Raw genomic sequence first — 27,374 nt, 5'->3', positions numbered from 1 at the left:
TGAAGGCATTGGCAAAAAGCAAGGCTCTGGGAATTGATGGAATACAAATTGAAATCCCTCAACAAACTGATGTAGCACTGGAGGCATGCACTCATCTATGCCAAGAAATTTGGAAGATAGCTACCTGGCTGACTAATTGGAAGAGATCCACATTTATGCCTATTCAAAAGAGAGGTTACCCAACAGAATGTGGAAGTCCTCGTACAATATCATTAATAGCACAAGCAAGTAAAATTTTACTAAAACTACTCCTTAAATGTCTGCAACAGTACATTGACATGGAACTGCCAGAGGTTCAAGACAGATTCAGATGAGGACTTGGAGTGAAGGATATTGTTGTTGACATCAGATGGATATTGCTAAAAGCAGAGAGTACCAGAAAGACATTTACCTTTGCTTTATTGACTATGCAAAGGTTTTCTGTGTTGCTCATGAGAAGCTATGAATAACATTGTGGAGGATGAGTGTTCCAGACCACTTATTTGTGCTCATGAAGAACCTATGCATAGACCAAGATGCAATCATTCAAACAGAACAAGAGAACACTGAATGGTTTAAAATTGGGAAAAGTGTACACTAGCATTGTATTCTTTCACCATACTTATTCCATCTGTATGCTAAGCACATAATCCAAGAAACTAGATTATATGAAAAATTTGGCATCAGGATTAGAGGAAGACTCATTAACAGCATGCGATGTGCAGGTGATATAACCTTGCTTCCTGAAGTTAAAGAGAATTTCAAAAACTTAGTGATGAAGACAACTGACCACAACTTTTGATATGGGTTGCTCCTCAATGTAAAGAAAACAAAAATCCTCATCACTGGACTAATAAATAATATCATGATAAATGGAGAAAAGATTGAAGTTGTCAAAGACTTCATTTCTCTTGGATCCACCATCAACATTCATAGAAGATGCAGTGAAGAAATCAAACAACGTATTTCACTAGGCAGATCTGCTGCAAAGAACCTCTTTAAAGTGTTCAAAAGCAAACATGTCAGTTTGAGGACTAACGTGCGCCTGATCTAAGGCATGGTATTTTCAGTAGTGTCATATGAATGTGAAAGTTGGGCAATGAATAAGGAAGACCACAGAAGAATTGATGCATTTGATTTATGGCATTGGAGAAGAATTTTAAAGGTACTATGGACTGCCAGAAAAACAAACAAATCTGTGTTGGAAGAAGTACAGTCAGAATGTTCATTGGAAGCCAAGATGACCAGACTTCATCTCTTATACTTCCTACATGTTATCAGGAGGGACCAGTCCCTGAAGAAGGACACCATGCTTGGTAAACTGGAGGGTTGGCAAAAAAGAGGGAGACTCCCAATGAGATGGATTGGCACAGTGGCATCGGCAATGGGCCCAAACATAGCAGCAATTATATTGATAGTGCAGGAAAGGGCAGTGTTTTGTTTTGCTGTACATTGGGTCGCTATGGGTCAGAATGACTCAACAGCACCTAACAACAACAAATGTGGAAGACCCAGATTTGATTCTTTGTTAATAAACTTCATGTGTAGCCACTACTTATCAGTGGAAGCTTAAGTCTTGCTGTGATATTGAAGAGATTCAGGGAATTTACAGACTAAAATGGAGTAGGAAGAAAGTCCTGGTGATCCATTTCCAAAAATCATCCAATGGAAACCTTGTGGATCACAGTGATCTGATCTGCAACTGATGATGGGAATGGCACAGGAATGGATAACATTTTGTTCTGTTGTGCATGGGGTTACTGTGAGTTGGGGTGGGCTCAATGGTAGCTAACAACAACAAGGTAAATGTGTCAACAGGTTGTTTCTTTCTGGAGGTTGCAAGAAAGAACCTATTCCCTTGCCATTTCCAGCTGCTAGAGGAAACAGATCATCATTTCCTTACCATTTTCACATTTTTTGACTCATGATCCCTTCTTTTACCTTCAAAGCCAACACCATAAAATATTCTTTGTGGCCTCTGATCCTATCTTTATATCTACTGTCTTTGACTTTAACAATTCAGCTTCCTCTTAGATTGGCCCTTATAGTTACTTTGTCCCCACAGGAGTAATCCAGGGTAATCTCCGCATCTAAATATCCTTAGCTTAATCAGGTCTGCAAATTCCTTTCTACCATATCCGGTAACAAATTCATAGGTTCTGGAAATTGGGACATGAACATCTGGGGGGGGGGGTATTACTCAGCCTATCACACCAGATGTGCTTGGTCAATGTTCCAAGCAGAGGGAACAGCATGTGTAAAGGTAGGGAGGCCGCACACCATATCCTATGGGCAGCTGCAGTTATAAAGTAGAAGTACAGATTTTGAGAGGCATGCAAAAGACCAGGCTGGAGATGAATGCAGGGAAGCTGGATCATTCAGAGAATTTTTTTTTGTTTTGCTTGATTTATACTTATTTACAAGGAACTTTGGCAGCAATAGTGGAGTATGAGCTGGGCTGCTAACCCCAAGACCATCAGTTCTAATCTACAATTCACTCCATGTGAGAAAGAGGACTTTCTGCTCACCAAAAGATTTACAGCCTCAGAAACCTTACTGTTGTTGTTGTTAAGTGCCATTTAGTTGGTTCCATCTCATGGAGACCCTGTGTAGGGTTTCTAAGGAGTGATTGGTGAATTTAACAGGGTGGCAGTGAATCAGAACCGACTCTGGCATACAATTACGATACTTATTTATGTGTTTGGTTTATGTCTCTATTTGCCTATATTTACCTGAGGCCAGGATCAGGGTTGGTTTCTTCTTTGAGGCCATTGTGGCTCAGACACAGTAAATGGCATAGGGCATGTGTTCAGCATATACATGTGACATTCACAACTGCCTTTGGCACTGTGGTGGCGGAGTGGCCTAAGCAGAGTACTAAAGAACCTAAGGACCAGCTGGCATGATCCTGGGTATCTCTGTCTTGGCAGCATGGCTGGCTTCTTGCAGTTCACTGGACAGGGGAGTTTCCTGAGTTAGCACTGGGTGTGGGCACAAGTTGGCAAAAGGTTCATGGGTGAGGCTGTAAGAAGGAGACATGAGAATCCCTTATAGTCTTCTTTCTACGGAATATTTCCATAATGTCCAGTTTTGAAAATGTTAAATGAGCAGAGAAGAGATGCCCATAGCATCCTAGAAAGCAGCACAGGCACTAAATAAGTCCAGGACCAAAGCCAGTGTCATTGAGTCAATTACAATTCCTGGAGACCTTATGTGGAACCAACGAAAAACTGTGCTCATAGTGTTTTCATGGCTGGGTTTTCACTAGATTGCCAGACTTTTCTTCTGAGGCACTTCTGGATGTACTCAAACCTTCAAAGTTTTAGGGAACAGCAGAGTGCCTTAGCTGTGTGCACCACCCAGAGTCCAGAAAGGGTTAGCAAGAATGAATAAAGATGATAAAAAAGAGCTAGTATGTTTAACTTAATGAAAGAAAAATCTATGAAACTACTTCCTATACTGTTGTTAAGTGCCATTGAGTCAGTTCCAACTCTTAGGGTTCCCGAGGAACAACTGATGGGTTTGAACTGCTGACCTTGTGGTTGGTAGTCCAGGGCTGATCCTACAGTGCCACACCAAGAGTCATATACTGTAAAGGTCCATATATCATAAGAGACTATTGCGCCATCACTAGTACAAACAGTCTTTACTTAAGAATTAAGTTACTTTCCAGTCTTTTGTGTACCAAATAAGATGAATTTCTCTACCGTTTGGAACTTTAGAGCCCACTGAAATAATTCCTTCTAGATGCACCTTGCTCTTTGAAGACTTCCATCTAAGGTGTGTGGTTTTCTGCCCTCTGCTCGTCCTCCCCAGACCCTGAAAGATGCCAGCGACAATGCACGCAAGGACTTCCACCGTGAGGCCGAGCTACTGACAAACCTTCAGCATGAACACATCGTCAGGTTCTATGGCGTCTGCGTGGAGGGTGACCCTCTCATAATGGTCTTCGAGTACATGAAGCATGGGGACCTCAACAAGTTCCTCAGGTACAAAGGAGGTGGGGGGTGGCTCAGACAATCCAAGGGTGAAGCTGGAGAATTCCTGGGAAAGATGAAGGGGCCCTAGTTCTTTTTTGTGTGCAGTCTGTACACCAACATATATCACAGACGGAGTGACATAGGCCACAACATTGCTTATTGCCTCTTAATCTACTGACTTGACATAATGTGATACTAATGATTAGATTCTATTGAACCCACATTATTGAACATTTAGTATTAGGATTCAGGGGAAAATGGCACACAGAACTGCCTTGAGACTATCACAGTCTGGTTAGGGCTGGGGGTGGAGAAACTTAAGGACACAAAAAGATCATTTACACAGGTCTGTGTTGTAAGTGACTTGTAGCATGTGTATTTGAAATGGGCTTTAAAGACTCTGTAGGCATTTGCCAAGTAGATAAGAGACGGAGGGATGTTATTCAAGGCAAAGAAAGAGCAACAAACAACAAAGGTACCCAGGGATCACAGTGAAATGTTTGGTCAGGTGAGAGCAGAGTCTATAGTTTCCAGACTATGAATGGACTAGTGGGAGGGGAAGTGGGAAATAGGTGGGGAGGAGGAGATGCTAGAGAGGTGAGCCATGGCCAGTAAGGTGAGTTCTATGTTAGATTTCATGGAGCATTTGAAGCAAACAAGCAACTTGGCAGATATATGCTATGAAATGGGAGTTCCAAAAGAAGAAGGGGGAGGAGGGTCACAGAGAAAAGAGGCTGAAACAAGAAAATCACATGGGAGGCTCTTAAAATATGTCAGCCAAGAAGAGGGTCTCGGAGAGATCGATGTAAGAGGGGGCAGAGATGAGGTGATAGACACAAAGTGTGTGAAAGCATAGAAAACAGACTTGGCGAGGAATTGAACTGAATGGGAGGATGATGAAGGGGTCATTTAATGATGACCTCCAATCTTGGATGTGGCTATTTTTGTGGATGGTGAAGTTATGTATTAAATGGGGAGTTTAAAGGGAGCAGTATATTGAGGAGAGGGGAGCAATGAGTTCTGTTTCAAGCAGATAGAATGTGCGGTGCTACATGGGAAAATCTGATGGAGCTCTTCAGTGGAGAAGAAAGGTTATGAGCCTGGAGCTCAGGAACAGTTGGAATTAGGATAAGTGATCAGTTATAGGTTTGGAAGGTGGTGATTGATTTAGGAGGAAAGGGAGTGGCTGCTTAGAAAGAGTAAAAAGAGAAGAAAAGAGGACCAACATCTGAGGAATATCAACATCTAAGGGGTAACATCATTTAGTCTCCTACTTTTTCTAGAAAATATATCATTGTCTACTTTTTCTTCCTGTTTGTGACCTAGAGTTCCCTACTTTTTCAGATATTAGACCCTTCACTTGTGAACCTGATAATTCTCTCCAGAGCTATTCAATTAAGATCTAACCCCTTCAGTCATTTCAATAGCTCCTTCTGTAGTTGCTACTGTAAACAGCTGAATTCTCCATCCTAGAAAGAAGACTTCTCATGATCATGAATCCATTGTGATATGTGCTATCTCCTTTCTGTGCCAAAATTCTTGACTGAGTTTATATTTCTTGTCTCCACTACCTCATTTCTCACTCACTCTGCAACCAACCCCACTTTGACTGTCTTCCTCTGCACTGAATCCATGCTGGCCATTTTGTTCCCACTACACAAGAGCATCATTTTCCAAATGATGGTAACTACCTCTCTTATATTGAAGCTCATGCCCTTGGTCTGTGAAGTCCCTTAGAGTGAATGCCAAAAGTTACAGAAAAGAAGACCTCTCTTTAAGTTCTGAGTTTATGCCTTCATGAATTTATCAATTCACTCGACAGATATTTACTGAGTACCTTACTGCCTGCTAGACACTGCAGATGCAGTAGGCACTAACATAGTCTCACTGCCTGCTCTTATGCATATTTGGTTCTAGTAGAAGAAGGCACACAGTAAATAAGTTAAACAGATCAATAATATAACATGAGATACTTATCATAGCAATCAAAAAATATACAGCAATGTGAGGAAATAAGCCAATAGGGGACTAGTTTTAACAGGTGGCCATGAGGGAACGTATGATGAGGTGACAATGAACTTGCACCTAAAGACGGAAAGAGGAAACTAGCCATGTACTTATCTGGGGCCAGAGTAACGTGCAGAGAAGATGATAAAACAAAAACTGCAGGGTGAACCTGTGTGTTGGGAATAAATAAGCAAGGGGGCAGGGAGAAGAAAGTTGTAGGAGAGGAGTGAGGCAAGAGGTAGCCAGGGTCAATGCATTAGGACGTAAAGGCCAGGGTAGGGCATTTGGACTTTATTTGAGGCTGGAAAAAATAACCTGAGGGTCTATAAGTCAGAAGATCTCTGTGAAAGATTGCGGTCCACAGAGGAAGGCTCTAAAATGAAAGGGGTATGCAACATTTGATGGGACCCCTGAGGACTCAGCATTAACCAAAAAGGAGTTGAAGGGATAGGACCGTGATGGATTCAGGGTGAAGGGGAAGCTTTCTTCTTGATAAGACCTTAAGGTCATCAAAAAAGGGGCCGCTTCACCTGTGGGGTCTGTAGGAAGTAGGATCATTAGAAGAATAAAAATGCTTGGCCAAGTTAAGGAAGAGAAAATATTGAACATAAAAGGGAATCTTTGAGTCACTATTTGGGGTTTATGGCATTTGGATTTCTTGCATTGGTCTGAGTTTCAGCTCAGCAATGGCTTCTCTGGACGTCCCTCCCACAGGTGGAGGTTACAGGGACTGGGCGACACCACAAAGCAGAGCATATGGGAATGAATGTGGAATGAGTGTAACATACGAGGAAAAGCAAAACTGCTTTGAAAAAGTAAAGGTAACTCCGAATGAAGCACTTGTGTTAAATAATATTGAGGATATTACTGAATGTGTGGTATAATGGAATGAGCAGGAATTTTGGCCTCCAGATAGAGGTGAAGGTGATCCCAGTTCTGCATTCATTAGAGCAAGTCTCTTGGCTGTTCTGATAATTGTATGGAGCTGGTAGGGTGTTTGTGAGGACTGAACACCAAGAAACTCTTAATGTAGGAGCGAATAGGAAATGTTCGGTAAGCAGACACCTGAATTCTGCTAATAACGATTTCTATGAGTACATCAACAGCGTCAGTAAGAGACATCATTAGGATAGCTGATAAAATGGAGGGAATCCATGGTCAGTTGGGTGGGCCCAGAGTTCTTGTCCTACACTAACCAAGGGAGAGAAGAAAGCACTAAGAGAGCTACTCCCATGGAAAAGGGAGCCAAGGGATGTTTGGAGTTTTTTCAGTCTGTTTGGTTTTCACTAAGCAGGGGCACAAGTGGAAGTGGCCCTTCTAAGGTTATGAACACCAGGCTCTTCATCCTAATCTGCACCAAATACTTGGGTCCCAGAAGAATATCTTGCTTCACCTCACTCACCTCCTTTCTAGAGTCTGCTGTTATCTTTATGATATAGCTGTTCCTCATCTTTGAAAGACTTATGGTGTGGTGCTGTGGGTTAATGCGCTGGACTGCAAAGTTGGTTTGAACCGCAAGGTCGGAGGTTCAAGCTCACCAGTCGCTCCTTGGAAATCCTATACAGGATTGCTATGGGTCAGAACCAACTTGACAGCACTTAACAACAAAAGAATCTTTGAAAGATTAGTAAATGTGTTGCCTACAGTGTGTTGGGAAGTAGTATAATTTAGGCAGAGCAGGAGACCAGTCATGCTTGATTTAAAGCCCAGCTCCATTTCCTTTGAACAGTATGATTTGGGTAAATCACCTGCCTCACCCACTTCAGTTTCCTTACTGTAAAAGGCATTTAATAACATCAGTCTCAAGTTCTAGTGTGAGGACTCTTTTGATGGGAGGGTCTCCATGAATGCTGTCCCCATTACCTTCTTCTCTGCCACATTCTCCTTTGTATCATGGTAGGAACCTCTGGGGAAGTTATTCCTTTTGTGTTGTGGTTCCACATAGACCTCTGAGATCCTCCCCAGTTTTCAGGGGCCCTGAAGAGGGACTTAACCCAGGAACAAGCTTCCCTCATCTGCTGGAAGAATCCCAAACTGTGCAGTTTCACTTACTGAGAAAACAGTTGGAAGGGGGGAGGGCATATTGCTGTTTTTAGAACTGTTATCACATGGTTTGTACTGTCTGGATCATTTATTACCATTTCACACATGCAACTGAGGTCTCCTTTTCCAGGACTCATCCACATTCTCTGCTTTTCTGATGATTGTGTGGTTGAGATAATGTCAGCAGAGAACTCTAGGCAAGATGAGGATTAAGGGGTCAATTCAGAGTCTTTAGAGTTGATCAGCCTGATGCATTGTCCTATGTCAGCAACGTTTTCTTATTTGTAGGTATAGGACAGAGGCTGACGACAGCTTTTGCACATTGTCCTGTCAGATGTGATATGAAAGGAGAAAAAGAAGCTGGTTTCAGTTGAAGTCTAGCCGCTCAGAGGAGAAATATTTGCCTCTTGTTCATATGCCCCAGGCTCCTTCCCTATTTAAAAATGATACTTTCCCAAAACTGTCATATAGTAAAGTCAGTGGGCTCACCTAGATGGGATTAGATACTCTTGGTGAGGTCAGCCAGTGTGCATGTGTGATTATGTGTGTGTGTGCGCGCGTGTGATTTAATACTTTTACTTTGAGCTCAGTCAGCCTCTCCTTAGCTCATCTTCCTGCCCTCCGGAAGGAGCAGACACCTGATTCTTTCTTGGCATTGCACACAGGGCATGTAGCAATCGGAAACTTCTTCTGCTCAATTTCAGAATCTGCTGAACTTGGAACAGGAGCCAAGAAACAGGTTCTCAGGTTCAGTTTTACCCTGTGAATACCATCTGTCCTCTCTTTCTGGAAGGGGACCTGGCACTTAGGCTATCCTGACCAACTCCCCAGGTTACATGTTGTAGTTAAGTGCCGTTGACTCGATTCCGACCCATAGTGACTCTGTATAGGGTTTCTGAGGAGTGGCTGGTTAGCTTGAATCCTTGACCTTGTAGTTCAAACGACTTTGCAATCTGGCACATTAACCACAGTGCCACACCAGGACTCCTAGTTACATACAGTACCCTAAAAAAGATGTCTTTTAAAAAAAAAATCTCCCCACCCTCTTTAATCCATCCACAAGCCATTCATTGGGAACCGCATGTAGATGAGCCCATTTCTAGATCAGCTGGAGAAATGAGTAAAGCAGTTCCTTGCCTTCAAGGAGAATGCAATCTTTGGTACAGCATTTCTCCAGAATTCTCTTCTTGTGAAGGGAAGATATAAGAGGCTTTTCTGAGTAGTAACAGCTAGTATTTTTTTAACCTTTCTAAGCACTTAAAAGTGTTTAATTTGTATAAACTTGAAGTATTGTCACTAGCACTCCCATTTGATGGTTTACAGCTAGTGGGATTCAAACCTAAAGCCCCCAGCTACAAAGCTCATCATTTTAACAATTATGCAATACTTCCTCTTGGGGTGATGGTGAAAAAAACAAAAACAAAAACACACAAACCAAAAAGAAAGATGTGGACTACGGATTTTGAGAACCAGTTCATTGAGTTTAACTGAGGAGTGCAATCCAAACTGGGAAGAGACAGGATGGGGAAGGTTAAGCAGCCTTCCTCTCAGAGCCCTTGACCCTGCTCCCACATCTGTCCACATCAGGTTGCTGAGTGCTTTTATTTCCCTTAAAGAATGCTTGCCTGGAAGAGAGCTATATTTTCATTCCCAAGAACTGTAGGATAGAACCAGGGGAGAGAACGCAGGATGATGCAATGTTGACTTTATTTCTGCTTTTTCTAAGAACTTGTTTGGGAGACTCATCTGCCCTCTCTCTCTCTCTTTTTTTTTAAATTGTGAATTGAGTGAAGATTAATAGACAAGATCATCATACACTTTGTTTCATTTCAATGATTGCAATCCCCTCCATGCAACACCAGTTATCCCACTTCCTCCCTGGGGTTCCTACTTCCATTCCACCTTCCTTCCCATCCCTTCACAATTTTGTCCTTAGGGAAATGTTGCCCTTTTGATCTGGAATTGACCATTCCCGGGTGAGCATCCCTTACTAGTGTGGTTGTCCCTCCTGGATATCTATCTACTTCTTGGCTGAAAATTGGCCTGCCCTCTTTTTATAGTGGATTTTCTGTTCAAGGAAAGCATCTAGAATCTTCTACTAAAAGGAGCCTTGTTTAAATACCCAGAAGCAATGGAGAGGAAATCACTACTTAGAATCACAAGCATCTAGCCTAGTGGTTGTGAGTCAGGCTGTGAATCTCAAGGTCAGCAGTTCAAAACTACCAGAGGGGTTGTGAATGAAAGATGAGGCTTTCCACTTCATTACACTTTTGGAGTCCTGGTGTGATGCTGTGGGTTAAGGCACTAGACTGCAAAGTCGTTTTGAACTGCAAGGTTGGTGATTTAATCTTTCCAATCACTCCTTGGAAACCCTCTACAGGATCACTATGGGTTGGAACCGACTTGATGGCACTTAACAACAACAACTCCATTCCACTGGTGTGGACTCCTGGTGAGGTACTGTGGATTAGTGTGTTGGACTGCAAAGTTGGTTTGAACCACAAGGTCAGTGGTTCAAGCTCACCAGCGGCTCCTTGGAAACCCTATACAGAGTTGGTATGAGTCAGAATCGACTCGGCAGCACTTAACAACAACAATAACCACAATGCACACATGCTACTACAGGGTTCATAAAGCACTGAGGAGCCTCCAGCTTTCTGGCGTTTCAGAGCATATGCTGAAAGACGGGATTTCACACAGAAGACTTTTGCATTGACTTCTAACTTTTCTTCCTCCCTGGAATCTCTGTACCTAAGACATTCACCAACAGACTAGTTTTGGGGGGACTGAAATAAGGCTGTGGCAAATCAACAGCTTATTTTTCTTTTTGAACTAAAATATTTAATGGTTCAATTCTGGCCAGGATCATCTAGGTCTCTGTTTTAGTTTTCCCTTGGGTTACACGCACCACAGATCTTCCTTTGGGTATGGAGGCCATGGTAAGAGTTTGCCTCCTATAATGAATGAAAACATTTTCATTTCCTCTCTCTCCATAGTCCCAGAAAGGATTGACCCAGATTAATTTTTTAGCAAAATGGAAAAGTATTTCTACAAACTGTATTATAGGACACTTGCAAAAAGAAATTCACAAATAACTTGTGTGTATCTCACCTTGTCCATTTCATTTTTAAAGAGACCTTTATTTGCAAGTCTTCTTTCCGGCTGATTTACTGGGAAAGGTCTCAAGGTACTATACAGGCAAAATTTAGTTATTCTTCACATCAATGCCCTTAGGAAAGTACAGTACTCACCCCAAATATACAGAATGAGGAACGAGGCCCAGAGAAGTTATGCAACCCACCCAAAGTCACACAGCTCATGTGCTAGCTCAGAATTCAAATTAAATTCTGATATCTCAGAGCCTCAGCCACTGTACCTCAAGATTTGTTCCCCTCAGTGAGAGACTTTAAGATGAAGAAAGCCTCAAGGCACTCTCCCAATGATGTTTCTCAGCATTCCAGGAGACAGTTGGAGGATGTTGATTGAATGGAGGTGAAATGTGTTAGGACTTGCATTGTGCAAAAACAGGAAGCTCCTCCCTATAGGATGGCAAACCCCCGATATTTAGAGATAGAAGGAGCCGAAAAGCTCACCCAGCGTAATATCCCCTTGCAGTTTTGACTAATGTGGTGCAGCAGACCTGGGGAAATTAAAAAGCTTACCAGATACGTGTGGGATCTGCTCCCTGTTCAGTGCTCATTCCCTGGGAATACAAAAATGAAAGGCCACTGACAGCTGCTATAGAAATTAGGGAAAGGGGTCTCACGGTGGACTGGAACTGTGATCGAAGAAGCGGAGATAAGACTGTATGTAGCTTGAGATATTTCTTCCAAGGTAGAAACTGAGAGAGGGACAACCCATAGCATGTGTTTTTGGGTGATTCTGGTTCTCTCATTTTCAAATACTCATACAGTTCTGGAACCCTGCAGGTGGACTCACCCACTTAAACATTTATTTAAATTCCTTTATATTTATTTTAAGTACTTCCAAATGTCTTGCAGGCAGGCGATCATCCTCCTGATTTGCCTCAGCCCAACCCAAGTCCAGCACAGTGCCTTGATTTCTTGCCCTGCAGCGCCCCTTCAGGCTTCTAGGGAAAGTGCCTGACTTAAGATGTAGGATTTCTGAATGGGGATAGAGCTCTGCTAATAGTAGCATCCTAAAGCAGGGACCATTCACCCCCTGAAACATGTGAGATTTTTAAGATGTCTTAAGCCATTGCATAGTTGGAGAAAAGACTAGATGTTTAAGAAAGTAGAAAAAGAAGATTAAAATATCTCCCTAACCCCCAGAATAATGTAAAGATGAAAAATTTCCCCAGTAAGAGAATCAGTGTGTTGTGATTCGAAAATATCTGTCATATGTGGTGTCCAGTCCTTGTTCTGAGCCAGAGGTCTGTGGTCAGAGGAGATGTTTTTCCTTCAGAATGCTTGTTCAGGCTAAGAATGTTGGGGACTGTAAGATCAAAAAGAGGGCAAATTGGAAACCATGTCTGGCTACAGACCAGGTGGCATAGGGGAGACTAGAGCTACAGCTTCGTCTCTGGTGGCATCAGTCTGGAGAGATTTAGGGATGGGGTTCTGATGCATGATGTGGCTGAGAGGGCAGGTATGGGGATCCCACAAGGTGCTAACCTGTCCCTGTAGGAGAGCCTACTTCTTCCCCAGTGTGCTATGTTTTTACTTCAGTCCCCTCTGGCTTTGCAGGATCAGGTGTCCTGGTCAGTGCCTAAAGCCCACCATAGATCCTCTGTAGGGGGCAGGGAGGCAGCTTTCATACTCACATAAAAACCCACCCAAACCAAACCCACTACCATCAAGTGGGTTCTGACTCACAGCGACCCTGTATAGGATTTCTGGGAAGGGCAGTCACTCCAAATGATAAATACTCGACTGGCAACCACAGGGTTCATGACTCGAGCCGCTAGCTGCTCCATGGCAGAAAGATGAGGCTTTCTGTTCCTGCAAAGATTTAAAGCCTCGGGAACCCTGTACAGGGTCACTATGAGTCAGAACCCATTGGATGGCACTTAACAACAGGGTTTCCGAGGCTGTAAATCTTTATTGGAGCAGAAAGCCTCGTGTTTGTCCAGCCATACATTGGAATTCTCTAGACTAGGAAATGAAACCTGTGTAGATGCAACGTGGGTGAGTCAGATAACTTCTCTTAACATAGCAGCTGACGGGGACGGAGGACCTGGTATGACTTTGCTGGGGTTCCAATAAGCATCTGTATCCTCCTCCAGGGCGCACGGACCAGATGCGGTGTTGATGGCTGAAGGCAACCCACCAACGGAGCTGACGCAGTCGCAGATGCTGCACATCGCCCAGCAGATTGCGGCAGGCATGGTCTACTTGGCCTCCCAGCACTTCGTGCACCGGGACCTGGCCACGAGGAATTGCCTGGTTGGGGAGAACCTTCTGGTGAAAATCGGGGACTTCGGCATGTCTCGGGATGTGTACAGCACTGACTATTATAGGGTGAGTGGTTTGCTTCACAGGGGAGGAGATCCCGGGACCTCTTTATGGTATTGATGGGAACTTTTCCCTATCACCCTGCTCTGTGGCTCTCCTGAGCATTCTGCGAGAGTCCGTGAACATGGCTTCATTCTGTGAAAAGATGCTTTTTATGAGGTTTAAACTAAGGTAAACATTTTTGCACAAATGATTGTACTCTAAGCTCATGTCACCCTCTTGGTTGAAGTGGTTTGGCTTTCTTGGTCAGCTATGAGGGGTTCTGGTCACCTTGCTCCTGAAGAGTTCCCACCCAGCCTGCCTGGGGATTTCGTTAGACTCACTGAAGTGTGGCGTTATAGACCCTAATCAAAACCCACCGATTGCATGGAATTGGCTCCCTGGTCTGTTTGATTGACTGAATGAGGTCTTAGACCTTGAGTTTGAGAGAAACGGTGTATTTCTGGAAACTGGAAGTCACCATGTAGTGATGTTTGATCACTGAAGAGCCCTGAACTTGAATTTCTTTTGAGTTTTGTTTGCTTTTCTTGTTTGTTATGTTTGGTTTTCCAGGGGAAGGTAAGAAGCAAGGAAGAAAATGAAATAATGTGCTGTATGTTAATAAGAGTTTTTTTGAGTTTGCTGAGGAGGGTAAGACCAACAGTAACTTGATTTATTTTCATGTTTGGTTTGATGTGAAAACCAAAGGATAGGGCTGGTGAATGACTTTTCTGCTATGCCTTACTCTTTCCTCTTCCTGTTATTATTTATTTTTAAGAAGGGAGATCCGTTGTCTTGTTTCCTGTATTTCTCTGGCCCCTCACTCACCTGCAATATCTCTGCATTTTAGCTGAGCTAACTTTGTTATAACTGTCTAAGGAAATGTATCTACTATCATGTCACATACTCGATTCATATTTTCTCCTTTCCCACCTTGATAAGCATTGTCCACATTATATGTGATGAGAAGGAATAGAGGTCAAATTGAGAAGGATTCTCTTGGGTAAATGTATAGGAATTGTGGGAATAGTGTTCAAAGTCCCGAGCAGCACACAGACTAGTGTGTTCTAGGTAACTAAAGCATGAGGGGTGGGGTGGATTTTTTTTTTTACTGGGTGCCTCTCCTTGGCTGGTTTTTGCTGGTGGGAGGAATGTGGAGAAATTAGAACCCTTATACATTGCTGATGAGAATGTAGATTGATACAGCCACTTTGGGAAACAACTTGGCAGTTTCTCAAAAGGTTAAATATAGAGTTAGTATGGTGGTAGTGGTAGTGGTGTGCCGTGAAGTCAGTTCCAACTCATAAAGACCCTGTATATGGTTTCCGAGACTGTAAATTTTTATGAGAGCATAAAGTTTTCATCTTTCTTCTATGGAACTGCTGGTAGTTTTGAACTTTTGACCTTGAAGGTTAGCAGCCCAACTTGTAACCGCTAACCCTGCAATTCCACTCCTAAGTATATATTCAAGAGAATTGAAAACATATATTCACACAAAAAGCATGTATACACATGTTCAGTGCAGTTTTATTCATAAAGCTAAAAAAAAAAAAAAAAAGTAGAAAAACAACCCAAATGTGTCAATCAATATGTGGCATATTTATGTAATGAAATAATATTTCACAACAAAAAGAAAAGAAGTACAGATTGATGCTTGGATAAGCTTTGCAAATATTATGCCGATCAAAAGAAGCCAGCCACTAAAGACCACATGATACATGTATTCCATACATCTCCAATGTCCAGAATAGGCAATTCCATAGAAACAGAAAGTAGATTAGTGGTTGTTTGGGAAGAGAGTATCTGCTAATGGATATGGGATTTCACTTTGGGGATAAGAAAGTTCTGGGTGACATTTGCACACCATGATCAATATACAAAAATAAAAAACAAAACCTCCACTCACTGTTCACTTTAAAAGGATAATTTTCATTGTACTTGATTTATATGCAATAAACTAAAAGACTGAAAAAAAATAGTGACCATTGCAATGAACATAAGAAGTTAATCTTGGTTATTTACACGTTATAAAAACCTTGACATCTGTTGTTTATCATACTTTATTATCATTTGCTAAAAAGAAAGTCCTTCTATTTAAGTGATAAGATCCTGAAGTACTTCCTTTTGAATTCCTTTCTGGGAGAATCACGATCCCCAGTTCTTTTATTTGTTAAATGTTCTTGGAACTCTCCCAGTCTAAAAGCAATGTGCTTTAGATTCCATATTTATTTAATTCCTTCTGCTTTGGCCACTACTTAGCTGGGTCTGTATATGTTTCCCCCCACTCAGGGTGAGGAAGAAGAGCCAGGCTTCAATTGGCCTCCATTATAGGAGTCCTAAAGTGGCACTGTAGAGTAAGCACCGCATGGCGAACTACAAGGTTGGCAGTTCAAAGCCACCAGCAACTCCTCAGAAAATCCATACAGGTTCTCTATGTGTCGGAACTGACTCGATGGCACTTAACAACAACACTAGGCGTCCTGGTGTGCCACTGTAGAATAAGCACTGAACTGCTAACTGCAAGGTTGTTGTTGTTGTTGTTAAGTGCCGTTGAGTCGGTTCCGACCCATAGCGACTGCTAGGTAGGCAATTTAAATCCACCAGCTGCTCCTTGGAAACCCTATACAGGGTCATTATGAGTTGGAAATGACTCAGCAGCACTTAACAACAACACAGGTAGAAATGAGCAGGTGTACAGAAGTGGAAGATAGCTGGATAAGGCCTGACCATTAGGTAGCAGCATAAGAAAGCAAAGGGATAATGAATTCTATTTTGCCTTCTCCACAATTTTACAACGCTAGTTCATTTATTGTTTGATGAAAGCGATTGCTTATCATCATAAAACTAATTCTTGGAATAGTTTGACTTATTGAAATAACATATCAGTGGTGTTCATTCTGTTGCGTTTGCCCAATAAGTAGATGTTGTTGCTGTTTATGCACACGGACACTACTACATCTTATGGGGGCTTTTTCCCAGAACCCTCTGGTTTTTACATTAGTTATCTACCTGATGGATCACTGATAAGCTGAAACTCCAAGGTGAAAAGCTGGGTTCACAAGGACTCTGGCTCTTTTTCTTGTTCACAAGAAGCTGTTTTTCATTAGGAACAACTGGAGGGTTTGAACCACTAACCTTGCAGTTAGCAGTCCAGTGCTTACCCTATAAGGGTGTCTCTTGATCTGCTCTAACAAAGCAGTTAGAATAATATGTTCTCCCCTAAATTCAGAGTGTCTCATTTGCCAGCGTTTTAAGTAAATTGTCTTCATTTTTCTCTTCTTTTCTCCAAAAGCCTGCCTTAAACTCCAAGGAAAGAAGCTGCTGATGTGTAGTTGATGTGGGCTGGCATCATCGAAGCTAAAAATTATTCGTCACAATAAATGGTTGGGTGGGGCATATTTTTGTATTAGGTAAGGAGTCCTGGTGAGCACTATGTTGTTGTTGTTAAGTGCCATCGAGTCATTCCGTCTCATAGCTACCCTGTATTGTTGTTGTTGTTATGTGCCGTTGAGTCGGTTCCGACCCATAGCGACTCTGTACAGGGTTTCCGAGGGTGTAAATCTTTACGGGAATAGAAAGCCTCATCTTTCTCCTGCAGCTACCCTGCATAGGGTGGTGAATTTGAACTTCCAACCTACAGCAAAAACCGACCGTGCGCTCAAGTGTTTATCCTACAACACCACATTATTGTTGTCGTTAAGTGCCTTTGAGTCAATTCCCAGCCATAGTGACCCTGTATAGGGTTTCCGAGGAGCAGCTGGTGAGCTTGAATCACCTACCTTGCAGTTCAAATGGCTTTGCAGTCCAGCACATTAACCCACAGCACCACACCAGGATCTTGCTGATCTCAATCAAGGTCAGTGGTTCAAATTGATTCGACGACAGACATTTCACATCTTGGTGGAAGGATAGTTATTGGGCATGGAGTCAAGTAGAATGAGGGTTAGTGTGATCCCACTAAAGCCTGAACCTCCTACTTATGATGGTTGTGAGCAGCCTTGTGGGGTGGTCATAGCCCTGTGCAACCCATGGCAGCTGTTCCTGCATCCTGAGGGAGCAGGAAGCACCAGGAAACAGCTGTCTGAAGGCTTTCATCCTGCTGAGGCTGAGTTAATTATACCTTCTCAGAGAAGGGAGAAATCAGAATACATTGAAACCAGCCTTAGAATGGCAGGTCCAACAGTAATCTAGCATTGATGTTCTCTGAATTGTTTTAATTAGCAGTTTCACAGTACCCAATCTTTTATTTTGTTTTTGTTTTTGATTCCTTCCTTCTCTGGTAAAACCTAACATTTAGGAAACATCTGAGCTCAATTTTTTCATGTTCTGTCTGTTGGAGATCTAACCTAGCATGTCACTCTACTTGGTCATTATACAGTACCACAGTTGTTGTTGTTAAGTGCTGTCAAGTCTGTATAGTGAACCCATTAAAAACTTTAAAATATGTGCATTCATTTTTTCACCATTTAATGCACTGGACTGCAAAGTCAGTTTGAACTGCAGGGTCGGTGGTTCAAGCTCATCAGTGGCTCCTTGGAAACCCTATACAGGGTCGCTATGGGTCGGAACCGACTCGATGGCACTTAACAACAACAACTAAAAGATAAATGTGGAGTCCTGGTGAGGCACTATAGGACAAAGTACTGGACCATAGGTCAGTTTGAATAGCAGAGTCAGCTATTCAAACTCACCAGTCATTCCTCAGAAATGCTACACGAATGGACTCAACAGAATTTAACAACAGCAACAGAATAAATGTGATCTGTTGGTAAATGGAGAACCCGAAACATCTGAAAATGCTGACTTTTAGGTCCAATTTTTCTCAGGCTTCAACTTTGTGTTAGGATGGTCAGAAATCTTATCCTTTGATTCATCTTCCACTTAGAAAGAAAAGACCAGAAACAAGCAAATTTATTGGGGGTGGGGGGAATTTTGTTAGCTGCAGAGAAAAAAAGGTATGTTATACTAAGATTCATTGATAAATAAGTAGCAAAGTGAACTGATTTAAACATGAACACTTTTTCCTTTATCCTGCCCACCTAGCGTAAGAGCATTGTTGGTGTTGTTGTTAAGTGCCATCCAGTCGGTTCTGACTTATAGCAACCCTTTATAGGATTTCTGAGGAGCAACTGGTGGGTTTGAACTGATGACCTTGTGGTTTGCAGTCCAGTGCAGAGTAAGAGGGTTAATGAGCCCCAGAAAGGAGTAGAAGGCTAAGATAATTTAAGACCTGGGTAAGCAGAGAAGAAGTGTAAAGAAGGAACAAGAATCATACTCAATGCCAGCCTAAGACCAATTCCTATGAGACGTAGGCCAGACATGCCTCCACTCACAAGCCTTCTTCACCAATTCTGACACCAGTCTTCCTTTCCAGAGCACTTTTGACTTCTCTGCTGCATTCAGTAATCCGTTGCAGTGGCCACACAGAACTCACAGACAATACTCACAATTATGGAGTTTATCAGGGAAGTTGTTGTTGCTAAGTGCATTTGAGTTGGTTCCAATTCATAGCAACCCTGTATAGGGTTTCCATGAAGTGGCTGATGGGTTTGACCCATCAACCTTGCAGTGCATGCAAACCTCGTGGTTCAGCGCTTTATCCTACATAGCCACACCAGAAGACAAGTCTTTTGTGTCAGGAGCACCTCTTCTCAGCATGCTGGAAGGCTCTCTTCACTCTGGTCCTCTGTCTCTCAGCACGTGGTCCCTTGACCTCTGCCTGGCTCTGACAAGTGGTACAAAGTTCCTTTAGTGCTACCGATAAATACCCGAAGGACACCCCATTTTGCAAGCCAGCTTCTTTCCCAAAGACCCTCAGCTTTGCTGGTCCTATGGGTCAGGCAGATCACTGCTCTCAGTGCTGACACTTCTGAGTAACCACATCTCCACACAGCGATCTCGGGGTTCAAATGAAGGACTCCATTTGTAGCTCTTCTTTCTTGATGGCAGTGAGATACCCTGTTTTTGGCTCTGAAATGGTTCATTTTATATCCAGCATGATGGCAAAAAGTGGAACAACCCTGGCATTGGAGCTTCATACACCCTCTTTGGTAGGAATTACAAAGACAGTGACAAAAAAGCCATAAATCACTGTACTATAAGAAGTGATTAAGGTGATTTACATACTTGGTTTTTGAAAAGAATAGTTTTTTAAGGAATATTTTCATTTATAGATAGGTAGGTAAATAGATAGGTAGACAGATGATAGATAGATAGATAGATAGATAGATAGATAGATAGATAGATAGATAGATTTAAGGACTGGCACAGTGGCAGCAGTGATGGGCTCAAATGTGGCAATGATTGTGAAGTTGGCACAAGACCGGGCAGTGTTTTGTTCTGTTGTGTGTGGGTTGCTATGGGTATGTGCTGTTTAGATAGCTAGCTAGCTAGATCTTGATCCGTTCCACAAATGTTGTCAGTGTTTTTTTTTTTTTTGTTTTGTTTTGTTTTTGTTTAATGGGCCAATTATATTACCTCTAAGAAAAATAGCATCTATCTGGTGAGTGTCTGATAATTTTTAAGATACAATTTCAGTTTCACCTCTTCCCTAATGTCTTATAAACATAAGAATAATTATTCACATATCTGTGTTTCTTCAACACTTCATGCAACACCACATTACTGGGTGGAGTCCATTGACTAATGGAAATGTGTTCATAAACTTGTTTCTTTCACTCATGTGTGAATGAGTAGAGAGCTTATCTTTGTATCTCTAGAACCTGGTTCTGTGTATTGCTTGTTGAGCAGGCCATGCTACAGGAAGAGTCTTTATGATGTCTCGTTAGCCTCATAGATAAATACAGATGGTACTCAGGCTTTGCAGCCTGGCTCTGAGGCTAGGAATATTGACTCTGTGATGTCAAAGTAGGGATATGGGGACAGCCTTGTCTTAGACAATTTCTTTTCAGTAGATTTTATTGTTTCTAATCTCATAGCTAGAACTTATTTGTGTTTATTACTATGAGAATGTAATTATTACTATGCCTATTGCTGTTGGGGTTGGGTGTTGTCAAGTTAATTGTTACTTGTAAGGACCCAGAGTAACAGAGTGGAACCATCCCATAGAGTTTTCTTGACTGTGATCTGTAAGGAAGCAAATCACTGGAACTTTCTCCCATAGAGCCAGTGGGTGGGTTTGAACCACCAACCTTTCATAATACTTAAATGTTGCAGCACCAGGGCACCTTATACTATGCCTAGAATCCTTGAAACTAGGTACATGATTATTTTGAGGGATGTCCTTGATGTCATCAAAATGCTTTTAGATCTATCATTTCCTTATTTTCTTCATCAATATAGAAAACTAACGCTGTAACTGTTTCTGTTTGGGGTCTTGATTATTAAGAGGCCCCAGAAACATAAGAGACTGTTTATTTTATGAAATCATCTTCGAGTTCTGCCTCTTATGACACTTAAACAGAATACAATCTAGAGGAACCTGTCTGGAGGGGAGAAATCAGAACATTGAGTTTAGATAAATTCTGCATTAAACTGGATTTGCATAAATTGTTTCAAGATTCTAAATTTGTATCCAGGACTTCTTAAGAACCTAAGAATGTTCATTCCTGAGTGTTCATTTGTTCATTTGCTCACTATACATTTATGAAGCAACTACTATGTGCCAGATGCCTTGTTAGAGACTAAAGGAACCAAGATTAAAAAGATACATTTCCATGCAATGTGTTATATGTTGCGATAGGAAACATGTGCTAGGAACCCCAAAGAGAGCACTCCTTTGGGAATCCAGGGGGTTCACATAACATTTGAACTGACATTTTAAGGGAAAACTCTAAATTGTTCCATTGTCAAGATGCCTGTGGGCCAGGTTGAGAGGGAAGCATTCTGGGGCCAGGAAGTAGGCTAACTATATAGGAAAAGAAATGGCAGTGTTAACTCTCAGGGTGTGTGGTCAGGCAATACGGACTTCTTTGTGACACAGTTGAGGTTAATAAAGTCTGCTATTTAGGCACTTATCAGTTCCACAGGTACCTCTAGCTGTGGACTTGATCTTTTGGGCAGGGAAGAACCACTGAGAATTCTTTTACAGGGGAAAATGGCATATCTGATTACATTTTGTCAACTTACAAAAAATAAATCCACCTGACCAATTCTAACTTCTTCACTGTACATTCTTGATTTGCCTAGAGCAGTGTTTCTCAAACGAGATCCAGTACCTGTCAGTGAGCATTCTTCAGCAAAAGAGATCTCTGATCCCTAAGATAAGCTGTAATTGTTGAGAAGAACAACTTTAGGTCATTAGTGACCTTGTTCATTTCAAAGGAAAGAACTGGATTTTAAACGCAGACACTGTAATGGACAGGTGGTATTCTGACATCTCCCATGGCACCTAACAACAATGCTAATGACAGAGCCCTACTGGCACAGTGATTAAGCACTTGGCTAACAACTGAAAGATTGGTGGCTTGAACACATCCAATGGCTCCATGAAAGGAAAATCTAGCAATCAGCTTCTGTAGTGACTGTTGCTGCTAGGTGCCACCAAGTCAATTCTGATGTCTAGCAATCCCATATGACTGCCCCATAGAGTTTTCTTGGCTGTCATGTTATGGAAGCAGATCACTGGGTCTTTCTTTCATGGAGCTGCTGGATGGGCTCAAACCACCAACCTTTTGCTTAACAGCTGAACTGCTGCTTAACCATTGTGCCACCAAGGTTCCTTTCTGTAGAGATTATTGTCAAGAAAACCCTTATAAGGCAGTCCTACTCTGACACATGGTATTGCTAATGAGTTGAAATTGACATAACAGCACCCAACAACATGGTACTGACTTCTTCTAGCTTTAAAGAACCAATAACTTCATTATTTTGTATCTCAGTGAAAGAACTTTCATGAGCTTTTAAAAGATTCATAAATTTTGGAATCTTCCTCTAACTCCTTCATGGCAGGCAGGCCCCTTGCTGACATAATGCTCTGTGTAGGTCTCCATGATGCACGTGGCACCTAGCATTGTGGTGATCTGTGAGTACTTGTCAGAGCCTGTCTTCCCACATTTTTACTTCAGTGCCTGACATCATGACTGGTATATATAAGGATATACATTTTGTTGAATGAACCAGTAATGAATGATTGTGTCTATATATATCTTCATGATGTTCTAAGTTCTAGATTTTTCAGCATCTGACTCATTCTTCTCTCTGCCTCCTCCTTCTCCTCCTCTTTCAAGAGTATTTTCTGCTTCTAAAATATTTTGGAACAAGAACTAAGATTTTTTTCACTACATGTATCACTAAAATAAGACACCTATTCTTTAGAAATAGCAAAGTAGTTTTCCATCTATCTTTTATATATATATATAAACAGCATTTCTGAGGTGTAATGAACATATAATAAACTCCACATATTTAAAGCATTTAAGTGGCATTGAATCGTTTCCTATTCATAGCAATCCTGTAGAAGGTTTCAAGGCTCTAATCTTTGCAAGAGCAGAAAACCTCATCTTTCTCCCAAGGAACGGCTGGTAAACTCAAACTGCTGACCTGTGGTTTGCAGTCCAATTGGATAAATTTTGACATACAAAAGTAAATAAAAAGTATTACAACTAGGATTCCAGTTCATACATGCATGAGTTTTTTTCCAAATAAAATATGCTCAAATATGTCTCTGCAATCAATGGGTAGCTGCAGATAAATTATCTCAATCACTAACGGTTCCGTCAAAAAACACTAAGGTCCAATCAAACCAACAGCTTCCTAGGTGAATCTGTTGGGCCAGTTTAATTCAAAGCAGAGAGATCAGCTCAGAAGATTATAGTGACAGTTTTTTGGGATCCCAAAGGGATAATCTTTATAGATTATCTCAAAGGACACAGGACAGTCATGGGGGATTATTCTGAAGAAGTTTTTAAGGAAATTGAAAAGTGAATTGGTGAGAAAAATTGATTTTTTTCATCATGATGTACCGGCTCATTCATCGAGGGTTGCAGGAGCTGTCCTATGATAATTTCGTTGGGGAACTACCCCATTTACCTAATAGCTCTGATCTTTCCCCTTCAGACTTCTTTTTCTTCCCCAAACTCAAAGAACATTTTTAAAAAGTATGATTTGAATCCCTCAAGGATGTCAAAATTGCCATTTTGACATGATATAAATTGAAGTGTGCAGAGTTCACTGGGTAAGGGTCAGAGAGATGGAAACAGCACCTTCAGAAGTGTAAGCCCTAGATGGAGGATTTGTTGAGAAACAACAGGTTCCCCTTTTGATTAAGTGCCTACTGATTGGTTCCACATTTTGATATTTTTGTTTAATAAAGGTTTCTATAATTTTGTAACAATATATATTTTTTTTAAATGTTGTGAATTGAGTGAAAGTTTACGGAGCAGGTCATCAATTTTACATTCCACAAATCACACACTTCATTTCATCTCAATGATTGCACCCCCTTCATGTAACAACAGTTATCCCACTTCCTCCCTGTGGTTCTTATTTCCATTCTTCCCTTCATTAACAATATTTCTGAATTTTTCCTTAGGTAAATGCTGTCCTTTTGATCTCTAAGGGGTGATCTCTTTGTGATGTACATACTTCACAAGTGCTGTTGCCCCTACTGTAGACCTGCTTGACTAAAAATTGAACTATGAGTATGAGTTTAGTTCCAGACTTGAAGGGTGACCTGGAACTTGAGAATGTTGATTTAGATCTTTCTTCTTTTTCTAATATAGTTATTTGTTGTTGTTGTTGTTGTTAAGTACCATCAAGTCAGCTCTTACCCATAGCGAGCCTGTTTAGTGTTTCTGCGGAGCGGCTCATGAGCTTGAACCACTAACCTTCTGATTCAAACTGACTTTGTAATCCAATGCATTGTGCCACACCAGGACTCCAGTAGTGCTGTAAAATTTCCCCTGAGAACTGCTTTAGTTGCATCCCACACACTTTTTATGTTTTGATTTTCATTCAGTTCTAAATATGTTATATTTGTTCTTATGGTTTCTTTATAATCTTGTTGTTTTTAAGTGAAATTGAATTTGTTCTAACTCATAGTGACCCTTTGTAGGTTTTCAGAGACTGTAAATCTTTACAGGAGCAGACAGTCTCCTCTTCTTTCATAGAGGAGCTGGTGGGTTTGAACCACTGATCTTGCTGTTAGTAGCCGAAGGCTTGACTCACAGCATCACCAGGGCTCTTTATGGGTTCCTTAGAAGTGTGCTTTTTCATTTACAGGTATTTGGAGATTTTCTAGAGACTTTCCTATTGTTAATTTCTAACTTCATGCTATTGTGGTTAGAAACATACTATATATTATGTGAATCCTTTAAAATTCACTGAGATATGCTTTATGTTCTAGAATAAGATCTATCTTGATACATTTTCCTGCGTACTTGGAATAAACATGTGTTTTGCTATTTGGGAGAGAGTGTTGTATAAATGTAAATTAAGTCAGTCAATTTGGTTGATAGTGATGTCTTCTATAGCATTCTGGAATATTTCTTTTTTCTATCAGTTATTGAGAAAGGTGTATGAAGATATATTTAACTGAATTTATCTAATTTTTGTTTGCAGTTCTATTAATTTTATCTCTATTTTGAGCTGTTATGAGGTGCCTGTATCTTTATCCACATCGTCATGAAATGGATGTTATGGAACATTTTATTGTAACTAGAGTGAAAGTTCACAAAGCACATTGGTTTCACAATGAACAATTTCCGTATTTTTTTTTTTTGTGTGTGTGTGTGTGTGTGTGTGACATTAGTTGCAATCATCTGACTGTCACAGCACTCTTCCCAGTTCCTCCCTGGGCACCCCCATTACCATTTGTTATCCTCTTTTCACCTCCAACCACTGGTAACCTTCAAAGAAGGATTCTTTTTCTATATAAACCTTTTCTTGAAATTTTACAGTAGTGAGTTCATCCAACATTTGTGATGAAATGTTTTTGAGTGACTAATGTCACTCAGCAGTTTGTCCTCCATGTTCATCCATGTTCAGAGGTGTTGCCCAGCTTCATCTTTTCTTAAATGTTGCATGGTATTCCATTGTGTGCATGCATCCTACTTTGTTTATCCATATGTCTATTGATGGACAATTAGGACACTTGTTTCCTTCGTTTTGAATTCATCAGTTATGACCAATGGGCAGTGAACATAAATGTATACATATCTCTTTATGTCAAAATCATTTTTTCTCTGCATATAACTCTAGTAATGAGATTGTTGCATCATACAATATTTTAATTTCCAACATTTTAAGGAAATGACATACCATTTTCCACAGTGGTTGCACCATTTTATAGTCCTACCAACAGTGTATGGGAATTCCAGTCTCTCCACACCCTCGCCAGCATTTGTTGCTTTCTGTTTTTTGGGTTTGTTTTTTTGTTTTGTTTTTTTTATTTGTTTGTTTGTTTGTATTTCACTGTTAATACTGGAGTTCTGGTGTGGGAATATAGTATAAGCACTGGACTAAGAGGTCACCTTGAACCTTCAGGTCAACAGTTCAAATTCACCAACAGCTCCTTGGAAATGCTATACTGAGTCACTGTGAGTTAGAACTGAATCGACAGCACTTAAGAACAATAACAACATTAATGTTGGGATGAGATGTTATCTCATTTTTATTTGTATCTCTAATGGCATGGCTACGAATCAGGCTGCTAACTTCAAGGTCAGCAATTCGAAAGTACCAGCCCTTCCATGGGAGAAAGATGAGTTTTTCTGCTCCTGTAAAGATTTACAGCCTCAGAAACCATGTGCAGGGTCACTATGAGTCAGAACTGACTCCATGGTACTTAACAACAACAACAACAACAATGAGGGCTAACAATGGAGTCCTGGTGTGACACTGTGGGCTAATGTGTCAGACTGCAAAGTTGTTTGAACTGCCAGCTCGGTGTCTTAAGCTCACCAGCTGCTCCTTGGAATCGCTATACAGGGTCGCTATGGGTCGAAATCAACTTGACAGCACTTCACAACAACAGCAACAACAAAGGCTAATGAGATAAGCCATGGTAAAGTATTGGATTTAGAACTGGGCTGTTAACTGAAAGGTGAGGAGTTCGAATCTGCCAGCCACTTTGCAGAAAGATCAACTTTTTTCTTCCATAAAGTTGGACACCCTCGGAAAGCTTACACAGAGTTGCTGTTAGTCAGAATCACTACTCATCTGTCAAGTTTGTTGTACTGTGGTGGCTTGGATTTTGCTGTGATTCTGGAAGCTATGCCACTGATATTTTAAATACCAGCAGGGTCACCCATGATAGACAGGTTTTAGATGAGCTTCCAGACTAAGACAGTAACTAGGAAGAAGAGATGGACTACTTCAGGATATGTAGTCACTGAAAACCTTATGAATAACAGTGGAACTCTGTTAGATAGCACCAGAATATCAAATATTGAAACATGATGAAGAGCACCAGAATATTGTCAGATATAGTGCTGGAAAATGAGCCGATCAGGATGGAAGACACTCAAAATATGACTGTGGAAGAACTGCCACCTCAAAGTAGAACTGACCACAATGATGCGAATAGAGTAAAGCTTTCAGGACCCTCATTTTCTGATGGAGTACAACTCAAAATTAGGAGAAACAGCTGTAAACATCCATTAATAATCAAAAGATGGAAGTATTAATCTAAGAAAATTGGAAGTTGTCAAAAATGAAATGGAACATATAAACATCAATATCCTAGACATTATTGAGCTGAAATAGACTGGTATTAGTCATTTTGAATCTGACAACCATATGGTTTACTATGCTGGGAATGACAAATTGAAGAGGAATGGTGCCACATTCATCATCAAAAAGAACATTTCAGGATCTATCTTGAAATACAATGCTGACTGTCATAGGATAATGCCCATACGCCTACAAGGAAGACCAGTTAATCCAACTATATTATTCAAATTTACACACCAACCACTAAGGCCGATGATGATGCAATTGAAGAATTCTACCA

At 41.1% G+C, this 27,374-nt stretch overlaps 1 protein-coding gene across 2 annotated transcripts in view; it reads left to right on the top strand.

The window, feature by feature from the left end:
• Window positions 1-27,374, top strand: part of NTRK2 (neurotrophic tyrosine kinase, receptor, type 2) — a 562,954-nt gene that overhangs the window by 443,718 nt on the left and 91,862 nt on the right. For both annotated transcript variants that reach the window (XM_006875883.1, XM_006875882.1), the window contains 2 exons: window positions 3,796-3,968; window positions 13,255-13,489. In XM_006875883.1, the coding sequence (XP_006875945.1) occupies window positions 3,796-3,968; window positions 13,255-13,489 (408 nt within the window). The remainder of the gene's footprint in view (window positions 1-3,795; window positions 3,969-13,254; window positions 13,490-27,374) is intronic.

This window comes from Chrysochloris asiatica, unplaced genomic scaffold, assembly GCF_000296735.1.
Source record: "Chrysochloris asiatica unplaced genomic scaffold, ChrAsi1.0 scaffold00344, whole genome shotgun sequence".
NCBI lineage: Eukaryota > Metazoa > Chordata > Mammalia > Afrosoricida > Chrysochloridae > Chrysochloris > Chrysochloris asiatica.
Note: the sequence above shows the minus strand (reverse complement) of the source record. Positions and strands in the feature narration are given on the sequence as shown.